General features: G+C 45.4%; 1 protein-coding gene and 1 long non-coding RNA gene across 8 annotated transcripts in view; both read left to right on the top strand.

Moving 5' to 3' along the window:
• LOC118670682 overlaps positions 1 to 11,811 on the top strand; it is a 30,462-nt gene extending 18,651 nt beyond the window's left edge. Inside the window, exons 5-6 of the long non-coding RNA XR_004972437.1 lie at positions 10,727 to 10,884; positions 11,726 to 11,811. This is a non-coding gene — a long non-coding RNA (uncharacterized LOC118670682). The remainder of the gene's footprint in view (positions 1 to 10,726; positions 10,885 to 11,725) is intronic.
• A 121-nt stretch (positions 11,812 to 11,932) lies between these two features.
• SNX31 (sorting nexin 31) overlaps positions 11,933 to 21,158 on the top strand; it is a 39,775-nt gene continuing 30,549 nt past the window's right edge. For 2 of the 7 annotated variants that reach the window (XM_036337905.1, XM_036337902.1), the window contains exons 1-4: positions 11,934 to 12,341; positions 12,434 to 12,508; positions 16,572 to 16,686; positions 18,360 to 18,424. In XM_036337905.1, the coding sequence (XP_036193798.1) occupies positions 12,276 to 12,341; positions 12,434 to 12,508; positions 16,572 to 16,686; positions 18,360 to 18,424 (321 nt within the window). In that variant the 5' untranslated portion in view covers positions 11,934 to 12,275. Of the gene's footprint in view, positions 12,342 to 12,433; positions 12,509 to 16,571; positions 16,687 to 18,359; positions 18,425 to 21,158 lie in introns of all 7 variants that reach the window. The other 5 variants (XR_004972434.1, XM_036337900.1, XM_036337903.1 and 2 more) reach the window with 4 other exon arrangements.

Genomic DNA, 21,158 nt, shown 5'->3' with positions numbered 1-21,158 from the left:
ATTATTGGATGAAGATGCGTGTCAAACTCAAAAACAACTTGCAGAAAGATTAAATGTTGCTCAGCAAATGATTCTGATCATTTACAAGCAATGGGAAAGATTTGAAAGGAAAATGGGTGTCACATCAACTGAACGAAAGACAAATGGAAAACCGAAGTCATCAGTAAAATGTTGCTTCAGTGGCACGAAAGAAAGTCTTGTTTGCATCGAATTGTGACACGATGAAAAGTGAATTTATTTTGAGAATCCCAAATGCACAAAATCATGGGTTGATCCAGGTCAACCATCAACATCGACTGCAAGGCCAAATCACTTCGGGAAGAAGACAATGCTCTGCTTTGGTGGGATCAGGAAGGTGTAGTGTATTCTGAGCTTCTAAAACCAGGTGAAAACATTAGTACTGATCGCTTCCAAAAGTAATCAATTTGAACCACGCTTTGATTGTAAAACCACTAGAATGGGCCAGAAGACATGGCAAAGTAATTTTGTTTCATGATGACGCACCATCACACACTTCAAAACCAGTTAAAGACATGTTAAAAGATCTTGCCTGGGAAGTATTAACCCACCCGCCATATTCACCAGACCACATCCTCATCAACATTTATTAACATCAACTGAAAACGGCAGTGAAGGATGCCAAATGAGTGATACAGCTGAATCCTTTCATGGTGGTACCCCCCGGCCCTCCAAAAGAAGATGTGACCAGATTTCTTTTACCTCGAGGAATTTTGTCCTTGAACTTGCACCAGTTCTGTAAATCTTACCTTTTAAGGAGTGTTCTCTCTTCTTGAACTAAGGCCTAAGATGTGCTCTGTATCTAATATCTAAGACAGGTAACCTGACAATAACATGAAAGAATTGAGGTTTTTGGTTAAAAGATCAGAAAGCAATAACTTTAACCGTTATTTTAACATCAAATACCGATACTATTATGAAGACAAACCACTGATCTGGGAGATAAAAGAGGTGAGAGTGAGAGAATAAAAAGACTGGATGGAAAAGTAAGGATTGTTATTTTAACTGAGGTGGCCAGGCAGTCCAAGAGGGTGACATTTGTAAGAGACCTGAATGAAGAGAGGGATGGATCCATCAAATATATGGGGATGAGAGAACAGCAAATCACAAGATTCTGAGGCAGAAGACGGCTTGGTTCAGGAAGGAGAGAGCTAGAATGCACGGGGTGGAATGAAGGGGGGTTCGGAGGAGTAGCCCGTGGTGCCGCCCAGCACATATGTGTGTGGACTGTGATCTCCCACTAGAGTTTGAGGCTCAAGTCTTTGTATCCCTAGCCACTGTGTCAGGCCATGGAATATGTTCAAAAGCATTTCTTCAATAAAGGAACATTAATTACTAAGTATAGCTCCTCCATCAGCAAATTAGAATATCAATATTCTAGGCTTAATTTTTCACTTCCTGGCTCCATGCAAAACCCAACGGGGAGATGTGACAAGTATGGGGCTCTCCCGAGGCTTTGTTTTATGAAAATATAGTGTGCGGCCCACGAGAAGGGGCGGCAGGTGGGCCACCAATGGGCCGGAACAATGCAAGTCTTTTTCTTGGTGCTTACAAGTAGGTGGCTCTTACTAGAGAGCCGTTATTATGTACAACTGCTTATGTGCCGTCAAGGGTTTCCAAAATTAGGGCTTTGCTAGTGTTTCCTGGGGTCTGATTTAACACTCAGCCGAGGAGCAGGCTGTCAAACGCTGCTCCCGGTGTTGCCACCTCCCGCTGTGCGTGTGCGCAGCACAGTCGGGATTCCTGCCAATTTTAGGTGGAAGCTTTGTTGTCGTTGCATCATCACTGCTATTTAGAGCGGCGCGCGGCTTTCTTCTGCAGTTTTTCTTGCATCTCAGGGACAGCTTTCTTTTCTCTTTTTCCGTAGCAGTCTGGTTTGTTGTGGGTTTGTTTTGTAAGCTCTGCAGGCCGTGGTCAGGAATGTTCCATCAGCCCTTTTCCATCACTTGGGTTTTAAGTTGGTGTGTGTTGGTCTTTGCGGGTAACTGTCACATTAGCCACTTAAGCTTCCCTTCTGCTTTCATGTAGGAAGCGCTCTCCACTTTCACTGGGGACCCGGTCCCCATCTCCAGGTGGCCCTAGAGGGGCTGGGTAATTTGGAGTCTTGTCTCCCCTGCCTCCTGCCCTCCTTATGCCTGGTGCTCAGCTCACTAGACTAGCCAAGAAGGGCACTTCCTTCCCCAGGTTGCAGTGAGCCTGGGTTCAGGGATGGGTCCTGACCCAGACCATCGGGGTCCTTGCTATGAGCTGACAAATCAATGCTCACTACGAGGGCGCACACTGCCCTCTCCCTCTAAGAGGTGTTTCTTAGAATGAATACTTCCTTTTTATAAGCAATTATTTTGTTATTATCCCTTTAATATACTAAAAGGGAATTCAGGGATATATGTCATTAAAAAAACAATAGGCTCTCCTAACTCTAATACAAAAGAGAAATAAAAATAGCTTATAAAAAGAGCATAATAAAGGTAGTTTATAATAAATTAGTAATGCATCAATATATAAATACATGGGCCTACCTACACTTTACATAACAACATAACCAGATGCTTGCCCCAAACATGTAGAATCACCATGAGGTGGCAGTGGCAGATGGAGGTGTGTGTAGGTGAGCTGTATGGTCCCTCCAATACCATTCGTGACCACTGGTGATGTGATAGCTGAAAGAGTGAATAGCCCTTGTTAAAATTTGAAATGAAAGAGAGTACAATTTCCCCGCACTTTACACATGGTAGTATTCATGAATAATTCAATGTATATTAAAATTAAGCAACACATCTAGGGGCCTACTGAGGTTTTCTCTGGGGACAAAGGCGGGGGATGCCACCTTTGCATTGTCCATCTGCTTTGCTCCAGGTCTCCGGTATCTCTTGGAAAGGAGTTTGTACACTTGCCTGGCCCCCCAATTTTTGTGTTTGCCCCCTAGAGAACACCTCTAGATCACCCAGCTCTGGTGGCCAGTGGGGCCAATACTTGTGTGTCCACAGGACTGGAACAAATAGAGAAAGTGTTCTTTTCCAGCTGCCACACCCGTCGAGAGCAGCAGAGAGGCGACATACTGAGGAGCCCAGTCGTTCTGTGAAAGAGGCCTATTAGCTTATCTTCTTAGCTGCAAACCTATGGGGAGTCTAATTAAATGCACTTCTAAGGCTGCTGTCATCTTCTCTAGAGAGCTCAGAGGGTGGATGCAATCTTAGCAGTCTCCCCCTGCCATGCTCTCTGGTGTCATGTCAGAGGCCCCAGAGCCCCATCTATGGCCCTCCCATCCCCAATGATTTCATGGGCAGGAGCTTATCCAGGCATGCCAACCACAAGCCACGGCTGTCCCAGTGCGGCTTGGGCCCCCGGCTTGATGGTTTATTTCCCAGACTCCCCTCAGCTTGCACCCGCTATAGCTCCTGTGCATGTACAGCTTGTCCCCAGGACTTCCTGAAAATCACACTCACTTCAGCTCCAGATCCAGTGGCTTACCCCTGGGGCTCCCTGCAGCTTGCACCACCTCAGCTTCAGCTCCAGGCCCTGGTGTGGCTTGCCCCCAGGACTACCAGAGGCCCGAGCACACTCTACCTACAACTTCAACTGGCTTCTCTAGAGTGGCTTGTCCCTGGGACTTCCTTGGCCTGTGCTCACTTCAGCTTCAGCTCCAGGTCACAGTGAGTCTTACCCCTGTGACTTCCCACTGCCTCACATGCTCTGGCTCCAGCTGGCCTGCCAAAGACACCTGGCACATGCAGCTTGCACAGGGGAAGCTCCTACACAAGGCCACTCCTTCAAGCCTGGTTGCTGTTTCGCCTAATTTATAGAAGCAAACACAGAGAGACAGCCAAAATTAGGAGATGGAGAAGTGTGTGTCAAATGAAAGGCCAGGTCAAAACTCAAAAAAGGAACTAAATGAAACAGAGACAAGCAATCTATCTGATAAGGAGTTTAAAATATTGGTTATAAGGATGCTCAATAACATGGGAGAAGAATAGATGAGCTCAGTGAGAACTTCAACAAAGAGAAAATATAAAAAAGAACCGATCAGAACTGAAGACTACAATAACTGAAATGAAAAATATCAACAGCAGATTCGTTGATGCAGAAGATTGAGTCAGCAAGCTAGAAGACAAGGTAGTGGAAATCTCCCAATCAAACCAGCAAAAAACAGAAAAGTATTTTTAAAAATTAGGATAGTTTAAGAGGCTTCTAGGATAACATCAAGAGTTCCAACATTTGAATCATTAGGGGTCCCAGAAGGAGAAGAGAGACAGAAAGGAACAGAAAACGTATTTAAAGAAGTAATGGCTGAAAACCTGCCCAACTTGGTGAAGGAAATAGGCATCCAAGTCCAGGAAGTACAAAGAGTCCCAAAGAAGAATAACCCAAAGGGGCCCACACCAAGACACATCATAATTAATATGTAAAAAGTTAAATCAACAATAATTTTTTAACTTCAAAGTTGGAAATAAACAGAAACAAATGAAGTTAGCTATATATCAAATAGGTAACAACCATATTAAAAAAAAAAATAGAAAGGGATCCAAATAACTTTTAGCTACAGTACTTTCACCCTCAGCCTGAAGATAAAAAGACAAAAAAAACCCAAAAAAACCAAACCCCAAAAAAACAAAAAACAAAACTGCAAAGAAAACTTGAATTTGATTTAACACATTAGTAGGTTTGCTGTTAATAGTGGTTTGGGTATAGTTATGAAACAAATTTATGTGTATTGTAGAACTGAACAGAGGAGTAAATATATTGATCTTGTTTGGTGCTAGGCTTCTCATGGTGAGAGAAAGAAGCTACAAACATAACTAAAATGACACAGCTGATGAGGGTCAGAGCACGTTTGAATACGAAAACCTGGGGTCCTTTCTTGCATGAGCTCTGATAAAGCCAAGTGCTACTCATGAGCTCCGCACCCCCAGCCCCAGGCCCCGGAGATGGTTCTGCAGGGGATGGCCCACCCCCTCATTCTCCCCCTGCTGGGTGGCTTCCTGGTGATCTGATTTGATGTGAGGAGAGAACTAGAATACCTATAGGAATAAGGCGTTAGTTAAATGTCCCTGATCCAGATAAGCCTTCCTTGTGCCCCCGACTCAGGGCAGCTCCCCTGACTCACACCCCAATCCAGCACATGCTTTGTGCTCTGCACTCCATGCTTGTCCTCCATAGAATGGCTCACACTTGGAGTCTGTTCCAGCTGTACTCTTTCTCGCTCAATATCTGGCTTCCCCATGAGACTGTCTGAGCACAGGGACCTCTGGCTTGTCCACCACAGTGCCCACAGCCCAGGCCCAGGGCCAGACACACAGCAGATATCCACTAACCACTCCCTCCCCTCTCGGCTGAATACCAGTCCACCTTGCCTGACAAGCTCACTGCCGGAACTGCCAGCTCAACCTTGTTCCTACAACTCCCTAACTAGGGATGCAGAGAAGCTGGTTGTCCTCAAGTTCATGTTGATTTACTGAAATCAAAGTCTGATAGCTGATTAGGACAGGCTCAGCAGGTGGAACAAACCCAGGCATGTTATTATTTACTAGAGGCCCAGTGCATTAAATTTGTGTACTGATTGGATCCCTAGCAGCTGCTGGCTACTGTCCGGGTACTCTCTCCCTTCCCCCGGCCAGCCCTGCCCCCTGGTCGAACTCCCAGACGAACTCCCGGTCGAGGGGACAATTTGCATACTGCGCTTTTATTATATAGGATGGTGTGTGCTGGCATGGCTAGGAATGCCCTTCCTGTATCCCCAGCCATGGAGCTGTGGCTCTCATTTCTGTTAAAGGAACAAAGTCTTTCTATAAACCGTTACACAATAGGGTTACAAGTGGCAGAGAAAGCCCTGCTCTGTTTCAGAGCGGTGAGGCGTGGCTGCAATTCACACCGCATCCTCACAGCTGAGAAAGAGGAAGGGGAGCCAGAAAGAACCAAAATCAAACAGAGTAACTTTTCTGAAAAGCATTCCTCAAAAGCCCTGTGCACTCAGAAAAGGGGCGGCCGCGTCCTCCCCAGTTGTACTGTGCAGTGATTTCTCTTTTAAAACTTTCAAATACAAAGATTCTACTTAGTGACAACCATGTGTTCTAACTTACACTGATTCATTTTCAAAAGTAAAAAATAGGTTTTTCTAAAGAAATAAGGCCAACCTTGTTAAATGTCCCTGATCCAGATAAGCCTTCTAGATCTTCACATCTCTGAGCCTCAATGTTTTTCTATCTGGGATAGAAAGTTCTAGGGCTGAATAAATTCATACCTAGAAATGTTCTCTATTCTATGAACAGCTGAAATGGATGTTATAGGGGGACTTAAACATATGGTAGGACAGTTTATATATTTATTTTTTTATACTTCTTTATGGTGGAAAGTATTACATATACTTTCCCTGTTACATATACTTTTTTCCCTGTTGACCCCCTTCAGCCTGCCCCCACCCCAGGCCTTCACCACCCTATTGTCTGTGTCCATGGGTTATGCATATATGCGTACAAAGTCTTTGGTTGATTACCTCCCACCCACCCTCTCCTGCCTTCCCTCTGAGATTCCACACTCTGTTCCATGCTTCCATGGATCCACTCCATTCATCAGTTTATTTTGTTAATTATATTTGTGGTAGGACAGTTTAGATGTCAACTGGTGACAGTTAAGAGCTTGGGTACTGTAGCCCTGATGTGGGTCAGTGGTTAGAGCATCAGCCCTCGCACCAAAGGGTCGCAGGTTCAATTCTTGGTCAAGGGTATGTACCTGGGTTGCAAGTCCCTTCCCAGCACAGTTGGGGCATGTTGTGGAAGGCAATCAATCAGTGTGTCTCTCATCAATGTTTCTCTCCTTCTCTTCACTCTTCTCCTCTCTCCTTCCCTTCCACTCTATCTAAAAATAACAAAAACAAAAAAGCAATGGAAAAATATCCTCAGGTAAGGATTGAAAGAAAAAAAAAAGAGCTTGGGTACTGCAAACACATGGTACAACTGTCATCTTCCCCGCCCCGCCCATGATAGGCATTGCTAAACATAGCAGTTTAGCAGGACAGGTGAGAATGGGGACTCTGAAATCACACGCCTGGGTTTGAATCCTGGCTCTGCCATTTAACAGCTGCACGGCCTTGGGTAGTTTACTCACCATGCAGCGCTTCAGTTAGCTCATTAATAAAGAAGCAGAAGAGTAACTAAATGATTTCATATATAAAGCACTTAGCGGTGTGTTGGCCCAAAGTAAGTACAAGAAATGGTAAACTCTTAAGCCAAAAACTAGGTACAAACCAAGTGCCCATCAATAAGAAAATAGGTAAGTTGTGGTATATCCATACAATGGAATACTACTCAGCAATGAAAAGGAAAAAAAACCTGTTAACATACACAACAACCTCAAAATAAATAAGTGGAGTGAAAAAAAAAAAAAGCCAGGCCAAAAGAGTACATAGGGCATGATTCCATTTCCATACAACTCTTGAAAGTGCAAACTAACTCATAGTGACAGAAGGCACATCATGATTGGGAGGCAGGGAGAGGCCGGAGGGAAGGGTTATGAAGGGGCAGGAGGAAACTTCTGTGGGTGATGATATGTTTACTATCTTGGTTGTGGTGATGGTTTTATGAGTGTGCACATATGTCAAACTTATCAAACTGTACACTTTAAATATGGGTGAATTGTATGTATGTCAATTATGTCTCAATAAAACTGTTGAGGATAAAAAGCAATATTAGCCATTACTATTACCCCATCCTTGTTAACACACTGCCCCAGGCGATCAGAGTCAACACAATTCTAGTCCTATTGGTGTTCCCTGGTTGGATAAGTCTTTTGATTCTCTCCCACGTATGAAAACTTATGATCCTATAACTGACTAGTCTTCTGACCTTAGGCAAGTCACTGAAACTCTCTGAGCCTCAATGTTTTTCATCAGTAACATAGCAATTATAATATCAACCTGCATTTCTAGAGTGTTGTGAAGGTGGAATGCGAGACTGTTCATCCAAGTGCTTTAAAACGCTGTCTGGTGTTGGGCTAACTGAAGGGATGATACATGACGTAGGAGTTCAAATATTCCGTGTGTGTTCCAGGACTTAGTCGGCCAGCTGAACTTGATACTAAGTACCTCTTAACGCAGCGCCTTTATAAACCTGATTCGGATTTATGATTTTTTATGAACACCATTGTTAGCTCATTTTTGCGATTTATCATCCAGGCCTGCGGAGGGAAGGGATTTAGGGTTATGGAGTCTGAGGGATGCAGACCAGGGCACTTGGAGAGGCCAGCCAGGGTGAGCAGGGGGTGCTGTGTAAAGGCACTTCCCAGGCAGAAAGCCTGCCACCTGTGGATGCCTCTTCCTTCTGACCATGAGTGAAAGCCCGGTGCTGGGCGGCTGGCTGGGACTGGCTTAACCTCTTGTGTGAAAATGATGTAGTCTCATTGGAGAGAGCCTGCAAGGGCGGTTGTAGGAAACAACGTAATAGACCTTATTTTGGGGGTTGGAGGGAGTTCATAAACCCAGAGTGAGAAAGACTAGAAAGATACAAACTAAAATTGTATCAAATGTACAAGGGTACAAACCAAATCACTAGCCATGGTTATTTGTAGACCTGGAGTTGGGGAAGCTTTTCACTTTCTTCTCTTGGCTTGTCTGTATTTTCTACATTTTCTACAATGAGTGGCTATCGTTTTTTTGCAATAAGAAAAGAAAGCCAAAACAACAACTAAAAACCAAAACCGAAGTGTTTCTGGTTTGGAATTGCTACCTTTGTTCCAAAAAGTAAGAAACATTCATGCTACCTCTAACCAAGAATGATAATCATCAGCTGCAAACAAACAGAGAAATGAAATGCCTCAAGCCCCCGCGTGACCTGCCAGCGCAGACGTCTGTCTGGGAGAGCTGTGTCCTGCACGGGGTGGCTTCAGGACGGCCCTGCTGTGCCCCTTGACACACAATGAGAGGGCAGCGAGGTCCCCAGGCCTCTTTATGTCCCTTATCGCCAGATCTTGCTCTGTAATCCGTACATGAATATAAATTGTTAAATCGACATGTTTCTGCCTGGACCGCTTGGCTCGAAAACAATTGTGTTGTATCCTGCACCCCCCAAACCTACCAGCCAGTGGGTCCAGAGCAGCCCCACCAAGGGTGATGATGCCTCCAGAGGCTCCCACGTGTGCTCACACAAAGTCCACTCGGCCGTGCCCCACTGTCCTGCTTCATGGCTTCTGCCGTGTCCTCTGCAGAACCCAGAGAGTCGAATGGCAAATCCCGGCGGCGGGGTGTAGCCTGTGTAACCTCGGGCGAGAGACTTTGTGTCCCAAGAAATAAAAATAAAATACAGAACCACCATATGATCTGGCAATTCCACCTCTGGATGTTTACTCAAAGGAGATAACACTAACTCTAAAAGACACATGCACCCCCGTGTTCATTGCAGCGCTGTTTACAGTAGCCAGTACAGGGACGCACTTGGCTGAACAGTCTCCCATTCAGCCTTCACAACGCTCTAGAAATGCAGGTGGGTATGTACTGGCTACTGTGCAATTTTAGTTTGTATCTTTCTAGTCTTTCTCACTCTGGGTTTATGAACTCCCTCCAACCCCCAAAACAAGGCCTATTACGTTGTTTCCTACAACCGCCCTTGCAGGCTCTCTCCAATGAGTCCACACATACATGCAGTGGAATATTATTCAGCCACAAAGAGAAGAAAATCTTGCCATTTTCAACAACATGGATGGATTTTGAGGGCATTATGCTAAGTGAAATAAGTCAGACTGAGAAAGATGAATACTCTATGATCTCAGTTATATGTGGAATCTTCAAAAAAAAACACCCTCAAAGAAACAGAGTAGGAGGTGGCTCTTTCTCCCTCTCCCTTCCTCTCTTTCTAAGAGAGAGAGAGAGAGAGAGAGAGAGAGAGAGAGAGAGAGAGAGAGAGAGAGAGAGAGAATCAATTAAAAAAATGAGAGACTGTTGAAAGAACTGGGGATGCTTAGTCCAGAGAACAAAGGGTTTTTGTGACCCCAGCTAACTGGCTGCTGACAACTATTTAAAACCAGGGCTTCTTGGGGATCAAGAGAGGCCCAAGCCTCTTCCATTTAATGAGGTTCCTGGTGTATTAATGAAAAAAGGAACATTTACGCAATGGAATACTACGTGCTATAGAAAAAGAAGGGGCTCTTACTCTTTGCGACAGCATGGAGGGGGGACCTGAGAGTATTATGTGAAGCGAAATAAGCTAGTCAAAGCAAGACAAACACCATATGATCTCACTACTATGTGGAATCTAATGAACAAAATAAACTGACGAAAAAAATGGAACCAGAAGAATGGACACATGGAACAGACTGGAGGGAGTCAGAGGGGAGGGAAGTGGGATGCCTGGTAAATGAAGGGATTAGCTAAAGAACATATATGCAGACCCCATGGACATGGAAAATGGTGTGACAAAGGCCAAAGGAGGGAGAGGTGGGGGGAGGAGGAGGTGGGCAAAGGCGGGGGCGGGGGATGAGGATGAGGGCAGTCTACAATAATGTCAACATTAAAGTTTTCAAATAATAATAATAATTCAAACAGAAAACACTGGTTATGTAACCAAGCAAGGCCTGGCCTGTGAGGAAAGAGATAAGAAATAAAATGGAGTCACTATAGTCAAGCTGTTAAATTAGCAAAAATATAGTAGCTTAAGGCACCAGGAAACCACCCTGACTTTAACAAGCCTGGGAACTTAAACTTTTGAACTTTCCGGTCCTGCAGCAACGCCTGGCTATACATCAAACCTCCAGATAACCCACCCGTTCCCCCTAAAGACCTAAGGAAAGAGTGTGCGTGTATCCAGACCACCTGACATTTAAGTGTTGCCATCGCAGACCAACCCAGAGGCTACGCATGCTGGACCCATTCTTCTCAAACACGTACGTTATAAGAACTCTCAGCGTTTCTTTTTTCTTAGGAACACCCTGGGGATTGCCTAGTTGGGCTTTCACTTTGCAAACCCTAAGACCCTTGAAAAAATCTTCATCATTAATTTCTAAAAAAGAAGTTTTGGGTTTTTTTTTTTTAAAGAAAAATATTTAGTAGTTAAAAAATACTAGAGCAAGGTAATAACAAATACAGTTGACTCTTGACCAGCGAGCTTGGGGTGAGGGGTGCCAACCTACCCCACCTCACAGTTGAAAATCCAGGTATAAAGTGTCAGCCCTTTGAATACTTGGATTCCCAACCTCACATCCAAAATACAGGCGACCCTTGAACAAGGCGGGTTTGAACTGCTTTGGTTCACTTATACACGGATTTTTAAAAAATCCTTGAGTTATACTTAACAAATGTTAGCACAAAAAAACTGAACCTAATATAATTATGGCAGTCACAGAGTAATGGACTCGAATTATGCATTTTTTTGAGAAAAACGTAATTCAGAGTGCCCTGCAGGCAGGGTTGGCGGGTGATGGGAGAAAACTGTTTTCAAGGCCCGAACATCTGTAGTCTGAGGTTGGGTCTGAACATCGTGACCTCTGTCTCTCTTTCATGATGGACCCATGGTAAGGGGGGCTGGACATTCTGCACGTCCGAGTGAGAGTGGGCCCTGAAGGGTACGCTTGGAGAAGGCGGTTTCTCTCGGCTGTGCGCCCCAGAACCCCTAACCTCCAGCAAGAAGCCAACTCTGAGATTTGGGGGCGATGGGAAGTAGTTGGTGTTCAGGACATCTGTGCAGCTGGAGCAACGATGTCTAACTTCTCCCCCTTCTGAAAATAGGATAAAACCCTGGCCTGCTCCCCAGAGGAATTCTACCTCACCACCCACTCATCCACGCAAATCCCCTTCCTCCCCCCCCCCCCCCCACCTCCAGCCTCCAGACTCCAGGGGGAACCCCCGGCCGGAGAGAGGCTCTGGCACCCTCTCACATGTCTGTCTCTCCACCCTGAATTCCGTGCCAGGCCCTGCCCGGCACCTGGGAGCCCTGCCTCCCGCGCTGGCTGCCCACGGCAGTGGGGGGCACGGGGGCGGGGTGGTTGCGGGGCTCCGCTCAGGCCCACAGACTTGCTCCACCCTCCACGGGTCCAGGGACCTGAGCAGCGCAGCCAGGGCCGGGCGGGGACCAGGAGGAGGCGCCGCGGCCCCGGCCCCACCTGCGGACGTCGGGGACCTGGGAGCGCGGGAGCAGGGCTCCGCCCCGACGGCGTGACCACCCGGCTGCGCCCACCGCTCGCGGCTCAGAGCCTAGGACCGCAGGCCGGGCTTCCCCGCTGCAACCCGACCCGGACCCCGGACCCCGGACCCCGGACCGCGGACCGCGCCGCGAGCCATGAAAATGCACTTCTGCATCCCGGTGTCCCAGCAGCGGCCCGACGCGCTGGGCGGCCGCTACACGGTGCGCGGGAGCCGGGGTCCCCTGGGCAGGGGGAGGGGGTGCCGGGCGGGGCGCGCCTGCTCCGGGCTCACCGGCCTCGTCTCTGCTTGCAGCTGTACTCCGTGTACCTGGACGGGCTCCTGTTCTGCAGGGTGCGCTACAGCCAGCTGCATCGCTGGAACGAACAGGTGAGCGCGCCCCGGGCGGCCCAGCCCGGCCCCGGACGCAGGTGAGGAACGTGCGCCCCGCGGGCTCCGGGCCCTGAAAGCAGTTCAGGCTCCGGATCCGCGGAACACGTGGTGGGAGGATCGGCTGTGGATTCTCTGGCTCAGAGCTCAGTGCGTCCGCGGGCCGCTGCCCCTCACACCTTGCACTTACTGTTCCCCCTTCTTTGGAAACAACTCCATTTTAAAGAAACTACAGGCAGTCCTCCGGTGAGGTTGGACTCCATATACGTCCTTTCCATTTATTTATAAAAAAAAATGTTCTGTCATGTCGACGTATGTACATATGTGCTTTATGTTTTTTATTATTTATTTACCACTAGTAAAGGTCAGGAATTGTTATCTTTTTTTAAATTTTTTTTTTTTAACTGTTTCACTTCATTGCTGCTGAGTATGTGCTCCATGTGAGTGACAGGTGGGTTCCGACTTACGGTGGAAATCGAGTTATGTCGCGCCTTAGGAAGGATCTCCGATGTAACCCAAGGCCCTACTGTATTTAGACCTTAGGTGGCTATTGGTATTTATTATTAGTTTTTTTAAAAAATGTTTTTATTGATTTCAGAGAGGAAGGGAGAGGGAGAGAGAGAGAAACATCAATGATGGGAGAGAATCATTGATTGGCTGCCTCCTGCATGTCCCCCACTGGGAATGGAGCCTGCAACCCCAGCCATGTGCCCTTGACCAGAATTGAACCCGGGACCTGGGACCCTTCAGTCCACAGGCCAACGCTCTCTCCACTGAGCCAAACCGGCTAGGGCTGGTATTTATTATTGATTTAAAACAATAACTAACAGTTAGGCAGTTACTGATGCCCGCGAGCTTTGCATGGAATGGCGTGCTTATAACTTTTACGACAGTCCTATGAGCTAGGACACAGCTAGCGCCGCTTACCAGATGAGAACACGGGGAAACAACGTGCCCAAAGTCATACTTCTGGTCAGTGTCAGAGGCAGAATTTTATCTTTATAATTGCTTGGACCCATTCAATTTTTTTTTTAAAACCAAAGTTGACAAAATAAATTGTATCAGTAAAACGCTTGAGTCAAATGCTTGAGTTCTAAACCGCCACGCCTCTCTCTATTCTGGAATAACTCAGTGAGATCTGGAGTGTGCAGGGGGATGGATTTCCGTAAAGGTATACAATTACCACACCATAATTAAGACAGAGAGCAGGCCCCACATTCTAAAAGTTCTTTGTCTCCTTTGCCCTCCATCCCTTCCCTCCACCTCTGGCCCCAGGCAACCAGGCTCTGCTTTCTGTCACAGGGGTCCAGGCCAGGATTTCACTCCAGCTGCTCAGCAAGCCCTTGTAAGGCTGGTTTTGCATCCTCCTCATCACCCCCCCCCGTCATCACCCCTCCCCCCTCTTATAGACAGTAAGGCTGACAGGCATTGCAAATACAAACACAGGACGCCCAGTCCATGTCCGATACACAGCACACACTTTTTTAGAATAAGTATGTCCCAAGCAATGTTTGGGACGTGCTTCACTGGCATTTTATCTGGCAACCCTAAGCCTGACACTGAAAAGGTGATCTCTCGTAGCCACTTCTCACCTAGATTCTATTCTTCCTATTCTCTAGAAGATGTAAAATAGCTCAGGGTTTTTAATCTGATTCAATACAAAGCACTATAAAGAAGGAAACTATAAAAGCCCCATCCGTGTGCGCGCGTGTGTGTGTGTGTGTGTGTGTGTGTGTGTGTGTGTGTGTGTGTGGTGAGTATAAGTGTATTTTCAGTTGGTTTCCTGGAAAGTTCTGCATCCCCATAGGATAGAAACTTTGTCTTAAGAATTAACTGACTTATTCATGTACTTAAGAACTGTTTACTGAGTTCTGTAGGCTGAAGGGTCCGGGGTTCGATTCCGGCCAAGGGCACATGCCCAGGTTGTGGGCTCAATCCCCAGTAGGAGGCGTGCAGGGGGCAGCCAATCAATGATTCTCTCTCATCATTGATGTTTCTATCTCTCTTCCCTCTCCCTTCCTCTCTGAAATCAGTAAAAATATATATTTTAAAGTACATATTATCTGAACATTGTCTTTTAAAAAATGTCCAAAAATACGCCATAATACAAGAACAGAAGAGGTATGTTTTCCTTTTGTCCTCTTGAAATAATTTTTTGAGAGAGTGGGCTAAACCCGTGGTCGGCAAACTGCAGCTCGCAAGCCACATGTGGCTTTTTGGCCCCTTGAGTGTGGCTCTTCCTAAGCCTTAGGAGTACCCTAATTAAGTTAATAACAATGTACCTACCTATATAGTTTAAGTTTAAAAAATTTGGCTCTCAAAAGAAATTTCAATCGTTGTACTGTTGATATTTGGCTCTGTTGACTAATGAGTTTGCCGACCACTGGGCTAAACTATCATACCAGGTAATTCTTCCTCAGGATGCTGCTGGGTTTTATACCTAAACTGTGTGCTGTCTGATGCCAGTAGGAAAGGCTCTATTTAGATAGAGTTGAAGAACTTGTGAGTTGATCGTGAGTTGAACTTTCGGCAGACTTACCTACAGCTTGTTGTATGTTTATCTTCCCCCTTCCAGCAGTACTAGAGAAGGGAGGGGAAGGATTCTTTGAGAAGTCAGCTCAGGCTGTAAAACCTGCTGGGAGAGTTTTTGCTCTGTGATGGGTATTGGAACCTGAATTCTTGTTGACTTTCTCCCCAGATCTTAGCCTGAAGGTGGAGGCTCTGCAAGATGCTTTCTTAGAGATGTTTAACCCAGGCAGCCCTGCTGTGATCCCAACCAATTTGGGAGCAGCTGCAACATTTATGAACATGTGCCAAGGAAGACAACGGCCTTTTAAAGATCACTTAGTCAGTTAATAAAAAATAATAATTGCATGCAAAGAAGACAGGGTTCTTCTTCTATTTAGTGGAATTTGCAGAGATGGGGTGCGGGGCGGGGTGTATAAATCCCAGGAAGTTTGTGTTGCCTTGTGGGGCAGGTGCCTTTGGACAGTCTCTGGCATGGCAGGAAAATGTCCTGGAATGGAAAAGAAACAGAATTTTCTGCTGCCAGATTTAGAGGAAAGTTTGCAAACTTAAATAGCTACAGGAGTCAGACTGGTAATTTAAACGAGAGGCACAGATCAGGCGAGAGGCCAGGGGCCTGAGAACTGTCTAGTCTCTGAAGGGGGTGGTTGCTTGAGAGAATGGGAGCTCAGTGATTCCAGACCTTCTGATTCTTCAAGAGAAGCCAGAATTCAGTTTGTTCAAAATAAACTTTAATTTTGTAGACCAGTTGTGGGTTTACAGAAGAGTTGCAAGGAAAGTACAGAATTTCTAGATACCCTGCACCCGGTTTTCCCTCTTGTTTTCCGTTAGTACGGTGCGTTTTTAGTTAATGAACCAGCGTTGCTATAATATTATTAACTGGAGTCTATCATTTATTCAGACTTCAGGGTTTACCTGGTGTCCTGTTTCTGTTCCACGACCCCATCCAGGACAGCACGTTACATTTAGTTGCCATGTCTCCTCAGGCTTCTCTTACCTGTGACAGTTTCTTAGGTTTCGTGGTTATGAATGACCTGGACTGCTCTGAGGTGTGCTGGGCAGGTATTTTGTGGACGGTCCCTCCATTGGAATCTGATGTTTTCACACGCCTAGACTGCGGTGATGTGTTTTGGGGAGGGAGACCACACAGGTCGAGGGCCCTTGACATCACACCCTAGAAAGGGCAGCCACTATCAACGTGACCCACCCTGTTGGCGTTAACTTTGATCTCCTGGCTGAGGTAGTGATTGGCAGGTTTGGCCCCTATGAAGTGACCCTTTCATCTCCGCTCCCACAGTGTATTTTTGGAAGGAAGTCGCTGTGTGTGGCCCACACTTGGCGTTGGGAGTTATACTCCTTCTCCTTGTGGGATGAGTGTCTACATAAATCATATGAGATTCTTCTGCACAGGAGATTTGTCTGTTCTCTCCTATTTATTCATTCATTCATTCATTTATTCACTCATTTATATTTGGTATCTCACCAACCTTGAATTGGAGGCTCTTTGCCATAAATGTGTGATTTCTGGATCTTTCAGCTGAGACGGGTCTTTGGAAATTGCCTGCCTCCCTTCCCACCAAAGTACTATCTCGCGATGACCACATCTATGGCTAATGAGAGGAGGGACCAGTTGGAACATTATTTGCAAAATGGTAGGTATTTGGATTTTTTAAAAATACATTTAATGAAATATAGGTTGCACAATAGGAAATCCACTCATTTAAAGTGTACAATTCCGTGGTTATATTTACAGGATTGTGCAGCTGTCACCATGGTCTAATTTGAGAACATTTTTATCACTTCAAAAAGGAACGTATGCCTATTATAAGTCACCCCCAGTCCTCTCCCCTACTAGCCCCTGTCACCACTACACTCATGTCTGTCTGTATAGCTTTGCTTCTTCTGGACATTTCAGATAAATGGAATCATTAATAGGTGACCTTTGTATTTGATTTTAAAAATACTTTTCTTTTTTCTAGCTTCCTTTATAGTAAGAATATAGTACATAATACACATAACATACAAAATACATGTTAATCAACTGTTTATCTTACCAGTAAGGCTTCTGGTCAACAGTAGGGCATTAGTAGTTAAGTTTTGGGGGGGAGTCAAAGTTCTACTGTGATATTCGACTGCATGGGGGTCGGCACCCCTAACCCCTGCATTGTTCAAGGGTCAACTGTATACGATGAAAGGTACATTCCCTCCCACCCCAGGCCCCCAAACTTCTATAAGTAGACACTATTACAAGTGGATTCTTCAGAAACCATCTGCGTGTATACTATCGTGTGTGTACACCCCTGTTTGTCCATCACTAACTGAAACGTACTCTATACATTTGTCTATCTGATTTTTAAAAGCTTTTTATTCTGAAAGATTCTCTGACTTACAGAAAAGTTGCAAAAATGTCTGTGAACGCTTCACCTAGATTTCCCAAATGTTAACATTTTCATATGCCTTATCATTCTCTCTCGCTTTCCTCGCACGTGTGTCTACATATTCATATATATTGTCTATAACTTATTGAGATACTCGTGTTGTACACACAAGCCATGTTGCCTTTACATAGTTCTGTGTGTACTTCCTAAGATCAAGGACATGCCCTTCTATAACCACAGTATAGTTGGTTATCAAAATCAGGAACTTAACTGTGATACAATAATGTTATTTAGAGACCTTATTCAAACCTCACCGACTATCCCACTATGTCCTTCATAGCAAAAGAAAAAAGGTTTTTTATTCTGCATGCTGTTTCCTTATTTCTCATGGCTGCACATTTTTTTTTAAAGCATAGCCAATGAAAATTCTAGAAGTCATCTATTTCCCATCTGTCTTTTGTAATGGAGAACATACCCCTTTCAGACCTGCTAAATAAGCCCTTTCAAGCTCACAATGTAATAATTTTTGAATTCTCATTCTCTCTTGGTTTGCTTCCTCACATCTTAGAGACAGACTCCTTTCACCGCTGGCCTTTTCACAGATGATCTCAGTGTTTACGGGGTCAGTCTCCAGGCCTGGCCTTTATCCGTAGCATCAGCATGACTCGCGCATCCATCCTCTTTGGCAGGTGGCTAGTGAGCAACTCGGGTTTGCATGAGCAAAGTGAGATTCCTGGACACGGTCACCTGGGATTGCTGTGATGGGTTCGTGTTGTCAGGGCTGCTTGGAGGCAGCAGGCTTTGCAGATTTTCATGTATTTGAGAGGTCAAAGCTCTACTGCCTTCAAGGAGGCAGTAAGGCCTGGAGGGTTCCCGAAGGTCGGAGCAGTTTAATAGGGAAGTTAGCCCAGCCCCATGCTAACCGGCTCCCTGTCCATGTTTTTCAGTAACCGTGGACCCCAACATGTTGAGAAGTGATGTCTTCGTTGAATTTTTAAAGCGGGTGCAGCTGGTAAGCTTGCTCTTCTTTGCTGGGGTCATAGTTTCGCTGCAGAACAGGTCTCTGCGTGAACCATGCGCGTGTTTCCGGCCCCACAGAGCCTGGACTCAGGTAACACACATCACGTGGAGCACTTGGGAGGATGGTTCCTGTTTTGCTCTTTTAGATGTTTAGATTCCGGGTGGAAAACTAAGTGTGTCACTTGACTTTTCGCTCATTTAATAAAGCAGTTACCTTAGTAAGTATTTGTACATCTCAAAACTGGTCCGAGAATCTTATATCGTGAAGGGCCCCATGACAATGGAGCAATCCCACTAATTTGTTTTTAATTTTTTAAATTTTTGTTCATTTCAGAAAGGAAGAGAGAGTGAGAGAGAGAGAGAGAGGAAAAAACATCAGTGATGAGAGAGAATCATTGATCGGCTGCCTCCCAGACGCCCCCTCCTGGGGATCGAGCCTGCAACCGAACATGTGCCCTGACCGGAATCAAACTGTGACCTCCTGGGTCATAGGTCAGTGCTCAACCACTGAGCCTTACCAGCCGGGCGGGATGCCACTCCTGTAGCTGAAATGCCCAAATGTGTTATGGTGGAGCCAGCAGGGCAGCAGTAATGGCCATGCCACCATTACTTGTACATTCTCTGCTCCTAATTGTGTTATAAGTGGATCACAGAGAAAATCCATCTGAACAGAGTGACATACTAGTACAGCAGCTCACTTTCCTTTGTTGGGCTCAGCCACTGCCCACGTGACCACATTCTATGTCAGTGCACAGAGAGAGGCTGAAACTTTCCCAAGTACGCTGTTGAGCACACCACTCCTGGTTGTACAGATGGGGACATCTTTCTGCCTGAAGGTCTGTTCTTGACTGAATGGAAAAATTTCGAAAGGCTTAGTTGTACAATGTGATAGCATTGACCTGGGTCTCTAGCTCGGGGAAGCATGATACCTTGATCCGATTTGTAAAACGTGGGAGCAAATTTTATTTATTCATTTAACTCATTTAACTGTGTTGGTATACGTACTGGTCCACTCAATGTAAGAAATGACCATAAAGCTTCTATTGTGTAGTCATTGGAATTTACACATATACTTGATGGTTTAAGAAATACACACCCAGCCCTGGCCAGGTGACTCAGTTGTTGAATCATCGTTCCATACACCAAAAAATTGTGGGTTTGATCTCCAGTTCAGGTATGCGTGGGAAACAACCGATTGATGTTTCTCTTTCCCATACTTCTCAATCTCTCTCAAGTCAATAAAAGTATCCTTGGGTGAGGATAAAAAAAATACACACACACACACACACACACACACCCTTTCTTTGAAAAGTCAGTTGTTGAGGTGATGATAGTGGTAACATTCAAACAGCACACAAGGGTCCAGGATAAAAGTAACCACCCAGACCTCAGAGACAACTGTGGGTCACAGTTCAATGTGTGCTCTTCACATTTCTGCACACACACAAACACTCACATGTATGTATGTCGTTTTTGTGTTACAAATAGTCACACACACCTACTCACTGTTTGAATCTTATATTTTAGAACTTACATCTTGCAAATCTTTCTATGTCAGTACACAGAGGGATGTTTGGTCTTGACTCTATCATCTTTTTGTGTGTGCAATATGGTTTTTAAAAATTATTCCATATCGATAATTTGAAGCTTTGTTTTGAGTGCCTCTTTTTCCAGATAATTTGAAAGATTTCTACCTGCTCTGGCTCTCAGTATTTTACCTTTATAACTTCATGCCAAAGCCTTGTGCTCCAGCTGCGTTCAGCAGCGTCTCTTCTTGCTTCTTCTGATAAGATTTTCACGAAGGTTTTATTTTCCCCTTTCCTTTCTTCTGTGAACTTTGCCAGCTTGCTTTTATATCCTTTCACTATCTTGCCTCTTTTCTGAGGCTTTTATCTGTTCTTTGAGATCGGAGTTCAGAGAAGCCATATTCTTATTAATACATCCATCATTTTCATCTCTTTGGTGGCATCATTTTTTGGATGCATACGTTTTACCCTTAGTTGGTCATGTTTCTTTCCTCCTTTATTTCAGGGTTTTGCCAGGTCCCTGGCCAGGTCTTCCCGGGCAGTCCCTCAATTTTGAAGGTTCTGTGCTTGGTGAGCCAGCTGTTCCCTGACACGTAGTGCTGGGGAGGAGCCGAAGTTTAGTCATCTGACTCTGTCTCATTTCTGCCCTCAGGGCCTAACAGTGTGTAGCAGTGAAACCATTAACTACAGTTCCTCATATCATCATCTAGCTTTTTATTTATTTTTAAAATGTTTTCATTGCTTTTTAAAAATATATATTTTTATTTATTTCAGAGAGGAAGGGAGAGGGAGAGAGAGATAGAAACATCAACGATGAGAGAGAGTCATTGCTACCTCCTGCACACCCCCTACTGGGAATGGAGCCTGCAACCCGGGCATGTGCCCTTGACCAGAATCGAACTTGGGACCTTTCAGTCCACAAGCCGATGCTCTATCCACTGAGCCAAACCAACTAGGGCATATTGCTTTTTTTGTAAGAGTGAGAGGAAGGGAGAGGGGGAGAGAAACATTGATGAGAGAGAAACATAATCGATCGGCCGCCTCCTGCACACCCCCTTCTGGGAATCAAGCCCACAAGTTTATTTTAGAGCCAAGGAGAGGGACACAGGGAAGCAACCTGTCCAGCTTTACACAGGTCACATGCAGCGCGTGCGGGAGGTAGGCTGGCAACCCAAGCAGTCTGCTGTGCGGATGGCGCTT

The sequence above is a fragment of the Myotis myotis genome, unplaced genomic scaffold, assembly GCF_014108235.1.
Source record: "Myotis myotis isolate mMyoMyo1 unplaced genomic scaffold, mMyoMyo1.p scaffold_m19_p_16, whole genome shotgun sequence".
Classification (NCBI taxonomy): Eukaryota; Metazoa; Chordata; class Mammalia; order Chiroptera; family Vespertilionidae; genus Myotis; species Myotis myotis.
This window is presented reverse-complemented; position numbering and strand designations above follow the sequence as displayed.